The following is an 8235-nucleotide window of genomic DNA, read 5'->3' as shown; positions in this document are numbered from 1 at the left end:
TATATATATATATATATAATGTATATATACACATATATGTGTGAGTAAGTGTGTGTGTGTGTGTGTTTTTAATAGTGATCTTTTGTTTCAAATACAGTAAATGTAAAAACCAGTAAAATATCGGGTACCATTCTTAAAATATTGTAAAAATTAAGAAGATTAATCACCTTCTGACATTTTCAAAATAACGATTTTAATCTAAAAGAATATGAAACAAAATGAATAAAATTTTTACTCACAAGTTTATGAATACATATCTACATAAATTTTAATTTTAATTAAAAAACTCCAGGTTAGTGTCTAATGTTACTATTAAGGAAGCTCAAAAAAGAAATAAAGTATCAATTTAATATAATACCAAAATAAATTACATTACTATTCTCAATAGTTTAAAACACTAATAGTTTAGTTTAGCTAAGAAATAATGGAGTAAATGGTACAAAGCTGAAATTATTTCTAATTTTTTGCTTAAGAAATAAAAGAAAAAAGAAGAAGACTTAAGTATGAAACAAATTATAAGAAATTTATACTGCACAATGCTATCTGAACATTAGAGTACATTAATCTATTAGCCATTTTAATATATCAAAACTCAAATTTACCTATATTTTAACAACTAAGGGATTATATTATAATGGACATGTGTATACATACATACATAACATAATTATACATTTTTTATTAATATATTTTTTAATAATGTTGCAAATTCACATATTACTAAGAATAAAATATGAAATTAAAAAAGATTCTACATTAAGCTAATGGATCATAATTTAATAATTTAATAAATACAGTATATAATGTGAATTATTAGAACTAGTTCAAACAAACATGACTGTTAAAAATTAAGAATGATAATCAGTAAAATTATTATAATGACTGTTTGTTAAATTATTGTTTTATAACAATTGGGCATTATTATAAACAATTTATGTAAATGAAAAAATAGATAATGTATAAAATAGTAATTGAAAACTAAAGTTCAAGTTAAGAGGAATATCTTAGTTTATAGGTATTTAAAACTTTAAAATTACATTGTAATATGTGCAGATGCAAAGGATTTTCATATTTTAGTAAGCTAAATGAAAAATAAATAGGTTGGATGTAAAAGTAATGAGACACTATTTTTTAGATATAAAATTAATTAACAAAAACATATTTATTTTGTTTTTACAAAGAAACATAAGGATGAAATGTATTCGAAGTTTGAATTCTAAATATTAATTTTAAAAGAAAAATTAATAAAGAGAACATAACGTGGTAAAAAGATATTTCCTAAGAGTTGAGTTATCTTTAGCAAACAAATATTGAATGATTGATTTTCCAAAGTAAACTAAATGATGCCACCTATGTTGATTTAGAATTTAATAAAATGATAAGAAGGAAAAAATGACCACGCAAGAAATCTTATGCAATAAACATCATAATATATACCAGACCTTTACATAAGAATAATTTGTGTTTTAAAAAATGTACCCAGTAAAAGAATATATGTAAGCTGTGGAATATTAAATTGAAAATTTATTTATTTTCCTTATTTTTTTAAATATAATAAAGACAACACAGTAAAAACAATAAATGTCAGAGATCAAAAATAAAACAATACTTTTTAATAATAATTGACTAATATATAACTTTTACTTTTTTTAACTTTATAAGTTTTTATTTATTAAACTTAGTAAACATTAAAGTTTACACAAAACTTCTTGAAAACTTTTAGGCATAACAACTTGTTTCATAGAAGCTAAATTGACAAATAACTTATTTTAAACTTAAAACTATTTTACAAAATTGATTCACCCAATAATTCTACCCTTCCACAATTATTAGTTACCTATTGAATATTGTTATCTAAAACAGATTTTAGAATTTTAAGCTAAACCTCATTGATCGTTTGTTGCCATAATCAGCCTGAAACCCTTATCACAATATTCTGTTAGTGTTTCCTAATTAAATGATTAAGCTCTGTTTGTTTATTTTTTCTGGTATAATTTTTGATATCGTATGTGGTCTCATGTCAAATACTGTGAATTCTTGACTGGGGGAGAGGCACTAACTGTCAATCTCATACAGCTTCCCACAGGTTTCTACCCAGCACTAACTAGAATAAGAGTTTGATTTTCCAAAACTGCTATAAAATAAATACTGACTGACCCAATTGTTAAATGATTCCATACCATTTTGAAACAAGTGCTTTAGGAACCTACTGAAACAGTATTTATGTTCAGAGATTGAATTCAATTGTTGAATTCAAAATTTTTATTATATTTCAGAAATTTGTAAGTAGCACATTTTCTTTCTACTATCCTCCCAAGGTTGTGAATTCTGCTTCATGAAACATCTTGAATTGAATTGAACTTTGTTAACTTTACCAGAAGAGGGTCACAATTTGGCCACTTACTTCATTTTAGCTCACCCAAGTGTGTTTATGAATGTCCTTATGTGGGGAAAAAATACTATTGACCACTAATCTTTTATTATCTGCCAGATTTAGGTGTATTAAGGCCAATCATGATCACTTGTTCTTAAGAAGATTTGGAATCCAATGGTGGATCATAGTTTTGGTACTGAATTTTTTCAATTTCGGTAGGGAATTCTCTTATGTTTATTTTCAGGTCACATTTTTCAGAATGATCTAGCCATTTTTGAATTAATCATAGAAATCATCCATTAGCTAGTTTTCTTTCCCTTTAGTTGGTACAAACACATAATATTGATAATAAGCCAGTGACTATATATATTATATATTATTTTTCTAAAATTTTGCCTTATTTTATTCTTTGTCTGTGTTTATCAACTAAAACTAAAACCCATTGGTTTTTGGCCATTTTCTTGTTTTATTTTGTTCAGGCTAGCTAGACATTTTATCTTTATTAGAATTATTCTAAGGAGACAACTGCCCTAAAATAAAAATTAGTTCTTCTAAAAAAAAAAAAATAAGAAAAAAATGTCAAATTTCCTGTTTCTGTAACATGGGTATTTCTTTCACTATGAAGCATTATTTAGCCATCAATAGCAGTTTTGACATCTCCAGGTATCTTAACTCCAGTATAACCCACTTAATGGTATATTTTATTATCATTGTAGATGATGTTTTGTAGACCACAAACATTGGGTAATACAAGGTACACTTTATTACATTTTATATTTATCAAATAAAGACATTCCAGTTTTCTGAGAGATGAAGACATTTCAAGTTTCATTATAAGTGATTTGGTGAGCAGTAGTGCTATTATCAAGAGCTTATTGAGACACAAGGATCACATCACTTCCCTGTTATGATCATAGTAGAGATATCATCTTATAAATGTTTAATACAATGACTGTCAATGGTTTTAGTAACCTAATAAGGTTTTCTGTCTTGGAAGCTTTAAAGGTTTTAATAATTATAATTTTCTTATTAGGAATGGTTTTAGTCATCTCTCTATATACTGAGAAAGTAAAAAGTTTCTTTGAATGCCCATTGCAAACCCACTAGTCCAGCCTGCAACCATGGTCTTAATACAAATCATGATTTATTTTCTTGTTTTTTACCAGCTGTTTTATTTGTTAGCACGAGAATATCTGGGAAAACTTGTTCATTATATATCATTAAATAGCTTTTCAAATTTTTATTGTTCAAAAATTAAATTATTTATTTGATCCCAGGCAAATATTGCAACTAAAATTATACTAACAAGAGTAATTTCAAAACATTTATAATGTTTTATATAATATAAATTATATAATAAAAAATATAATAAACACAAAAAACTACTGTGTACAATTATATAATTATTATAATAAGATACACATAATATTTTAATTTAAAATGTACTCAGAGATGTAATTTTGAAAATAATTAATTTAAAAATCATATCATCCTTTTGATTAAAAAGTTGTAACAAAAAATATATCAAAAATGAGGAATCCATAAATTACACTGATACTCATCATAAACCTTATAGTACCATGCTTATCCAAAAATTAAGTTACTATTCATAACAATAATAAAATCAGAATATACACACCCCAACAAAATAAACAATCACCCCAATTTTTTATAATAATCATTAATTCTAGTAGAAAAAACTTTTTTTTAAATATTTCAAAACATTATAACTTTGAAAATAACAAAAAAAAATCCATGAAAAAAATGTATTTATGAATCAAATAGAAAAAAAATTGAAAATATAATGCGACAAAAATTTAGACCACCCTATCTATATTTACCAATTATCACAGAAGATCCAGTGATTGGGCAGACCAAGTTAACTGAAATATTTTTTGGCAGCAGAAAATTGTTTACTATACGTGCTGTATTGACAGGATAATTCTCTTGCTGAAAGTTGAACATCCGAACAGTCAGATCTTCTCTTTGCATAATTAGTTATTAAATAATCTCTATAGTTTTTTTACATACATTTTTGCTGAACAGAAATTTAATTCAGTCTTTCCATAGTACCCTATTTCAGCATAAAGCATGACATAATTCATAAATACTGTAATGACACAAAAAAAAAAATTCATATCACATGCAGGAGGCTTACAATTATGTTCATTAGCAGTAATATCAGATTTACCATAAGACAAAGAAACAACTTCCTAATAATTAATGAAAAAATTAGTGAAACTTTAATACATGTCGGGTAAACTCATAGTTTTCAAAGTCAAAGGAATATAGCAGTACAAAAGGTTCTGAAGAAGGGAAAAGATAAAAGACAGAGTTCAATGTTATGAGAGTTCATGATATGAAGGTACGATATTCCATAACCAGTCAAATATATTTCCAAAATTTTAATTTTTGTATTTATATAAGTAACAGTTTTGTAGTTAGACTATCAGGAGGTAAAAGAATTTTAATAAGATAGGTTGCTATAAAAAAAAAAAAAAAAAAATCTAAAGCAACCAATGGTAAACATGGCAATAACAGAAATGTAACTAATTAATGTTTAGGATAATGAAAAGAACAAAAACAGAAATAGAACAACCTAAGCTATAATACATGGACCTACTAATACTTAACCCATGAAAGCAGACAACTCAGCAATAAATATTAAATTTCATAGAATAATATATCTGAGCTTATGAAAGGGAGTTTAGTAATGTACTGTAATTATTTAAGTGTAAAAGATAATCAAGCAGATACAAATTCTTGAATATATAAAGATTTCCATGATTACTTGTAAATAATTTTACTAAGTAACACTGTAATGCTCATGTTGTGAGATGATTGTGGTAGATAGGTATATAGTAACATATTAATTTTCATTATAGATTAAAAAGTTTAAACCTTTGAGTTCTGATAGAAACACAGTACTTATATTTTTATAATTATATTTTATAGTCATAGTTTTAACAGATTATAAACAAAGTCAATCAACTGATAATTTTTTCTTTATAATATAAATTAAAAAATAACCTTCTTCAAAAAAAAGAAAGAAAATATTAATATGTAAGAATAATGAAATTTTATGATAATAATAAAATTATTTGTGAACTAATTTATTATTAAGCATAAAGAATAATGACTGATGGTCGGTATTTCATAAAACTATTAGTGTTATTTGCAATATCATTTAATATTAACAATGATTTCTCAAAAATAGAAATATTCAAGGCAAGCCTTCTACTAAGGAGACAGTTAATTCCTATATTATTAAGGAACATTTTAAAAAATAATTTGTTGTTAAAACCATCATATATTATAAAAATTGTAAAATAGCTCAGATCATAACTTACCTTTAAATAAAATTAATACTTTTAAGAGATACTGAAATAAACGAAATAACATAATACTAATAGCGAACAGACAAATGATTTCCCAAAAGCACAGATATTCAAAGCATGCGTTTTTAATATATATAACCATTTTATAAATAATTTACAGTTAAAAATATCATATAATTTAAAATTAGAAAAATGGTATGATCACTCAGATTATAAATTATCTTCAAATAAAATAAATATTTTTATGAGACATTCATATAACCAAGATAACATTATACTAATAAACATAAACTTAATGCATATACTTTTTGACCATGGTATAGGCACAAATCTCAAATCACAATAATCATTAATTTAAAAAAAAAAGTTAGATACTTTATTTATTAATACAAATTGTATAATAAAGACCAAATAATTAAACTAATTAATTTTTTGTTTACTGAATTATAAAAAAAAGTAGCATGCAACCAAAAATTTAAATTACAAAACCAACCATGTCAGCGATCTGGTGATAGTGGAGTTTTTCCATGTATCCTCTATTAACAGGGCTCTTATTTACTACACCGTGCTGGGGTTCAATCCAACATTCTGTTATAAGCTCAGTTCGTAATTCAGATTCATTTTCGTCAAGCATTTCATCACCAGAATTACTAAAACACAATAGAAATTAATAATAAGAATAAAATAAGAGAAAAAAAGTATTATTAATAGAATTGGAAGATCGCTGATTGGCCGTAAGAAATTTACAAAAGGAAGATGGTCCAGGTGCGGTTTGATAAACTCAAATAGTAAAAAAACAAAAATTATTTATTGTGAACCAACATTTCGTCCTAATTCCAGGGCTTCATGAGGACTAAAAAAGATACAAACAAATAAAATAATGTAACAAGGTAAGAGAATAAATAGCATGAAATAAAAGTAAACCAAAAAAAGATTCAAAATATGTGAAAGTTCATACAAAAATAAAAAAAAGTAAATTAAAACAAAATTAATAAAAATTAGATGTACAGTGAAAAGTATTATAAACAAGAACAACAAAAGGTATTAGACAATATGAAAATAGAAATAATAACAAATAAAAAAGTAGATAGAAAATAAATATAAATATAAATTAAAAACTAAAAGATCGAAAAACAAAATAAAGGTCAAGAAAAAAATAAAAATATTGACCAAAATAGGACACCCACCTTTCTGAATGACGAAAAGCACAAGAATAAGATAAAAGTGGATGGAGGTATCAACAGGGTAGGGGAGTGGGGAATTCACTGGTTAACAGATGACGTTACATTTGAAAGCAAAAAGATATAAAATAATATTAAAGTAAGATAATAAATAAATATAGATTGACATTAAATGATAATATACATAATGAGAGGGAGAAATAATATAAAATATACATAGATAAAAGCAATGTAATTAAAAGAATAGATAAAATAAATATACCATATTGAAGAAAAGCAAATATACAAAATTGAATAGGAGTACAAAGGTGTTTTAAATTAATATAATAAAAACATTAATTATTAATTTATTAATTCATCCGATACAAGAATTTTTAAATAAATGGGCAAATTCCTTCCTTTATATTCTTTATTTTCCATTTCCTCATAGGCTAACATTGTTGATAGCCTCATTGGATGTTTTAAATAAGAATTTAAAGCTCATTATACTTATTTACAAAATTACTGGCATATGTTTATGGCTCTTTCCAGAAAAAAAAATTAATGATTAATGGATGAGAAAAGCAATAGACTCTATTTTCAGGAAGTAGAGAGGTTGAAAAATACAGTAAAAATATTTTCTGGGCTCAAAACCATATTAAAGAAATTCTACCCACCAAAATCTGAAGACCGAGTAAAAGCTTCACAGACAAACATGGGATCATCCAACAGATTTAAAATATCAGTCATTCAACTATTGCTTGATTATGTGATTTAAAGAGAACGATTACAAATTGCAACCCTTCAATAAAATGTTTTTCTTTCCTTTTTTAAAATGAGGATGAGACAGTTCATCTAACTAAATGACCTTCGTTGACACCAACACAATTAAAAAAATTAGGGGTCAACTCATAAAGGGAGTCTGCTTTAGGTGTAGATTTTCATATTCATAAAAATGACAATTTTTAGAAATTACAAAAAAAAAAAAATTTGCAAACTATACACCTAATATAAATTGTTAAACAAAAATAAATTTGAGGTTCACTTTTGAAGCACTTCCTTTAATTGTTTTGAGATAGAATGGAATGATAAAAATCCAATAAAAGCAGAAACAGACTAAAGACAGGACAGTGGACCAATGAGTTATTTTTTGAGAAATTGTTATGAAAAGCATGGATATTATCCTTTATCTGAGATTTTAAAAAGTCAAATGGCATCAGGATACACAGTTGGGCACATAGATCATAAAATATTTCAAAGGTAATAACATGAACTAGGCAAAAGTGATAAAAAGATACTAAGTAAGAACATGATATTAAAATGAAATTCTGATATAATTTCATATCAGAATATGTACATATAT

General features: G+C 25.1%; 1 protein-coding gene across 6 annotated transcripts in view; it reads right to left on the bottom strand.

Annotated features, from left to right (window-relative positions):
* Positions 1 to 8235, bottom strand: part of LOC106679968 (KICSTOR complex protein SZT2) — a 240391-nt gene that overhangs the window by 138723 nt on the left and 93433 nt on the right. For all 6 annotated transcript variants that reach the window (XM_067050326.1, XM_067050330.1, XM_067050327.1 and 3 more), the window contains one exon: positions 6206 to 6362. In XM_067050326.1, the coding sequence (XP_066906427.1) occupies positions 6206 to 6362 (157 nt within the window). The remainder of the gene's footprint in view (positions 1 to 6205; positions 6363 to 8235) is intronic.

The sequence above is a fragment of the Halyomorpha halys genome, unplaced genomic scaffold (genome assembly GCF_000696795.3).
Source record: "Halyomorpha halys isolate HHAL.00 unplaced genomic scaffold, Hhal_1.1 Scaffold237.1, whole genome shotgun sequence".
Classification (NCBI taxonomy): Eukaryota; Metazoa; Arthropoda; class Insecta; order Hemiptera; family Pentatomidae; genus Halyomorpha; species Halyomorpha halys.
The sequence above is the reverse complement of the archived record's forward strand: the minus strand, read 5'-3'. Positions and strand labels throughout refer to the sequence as shown.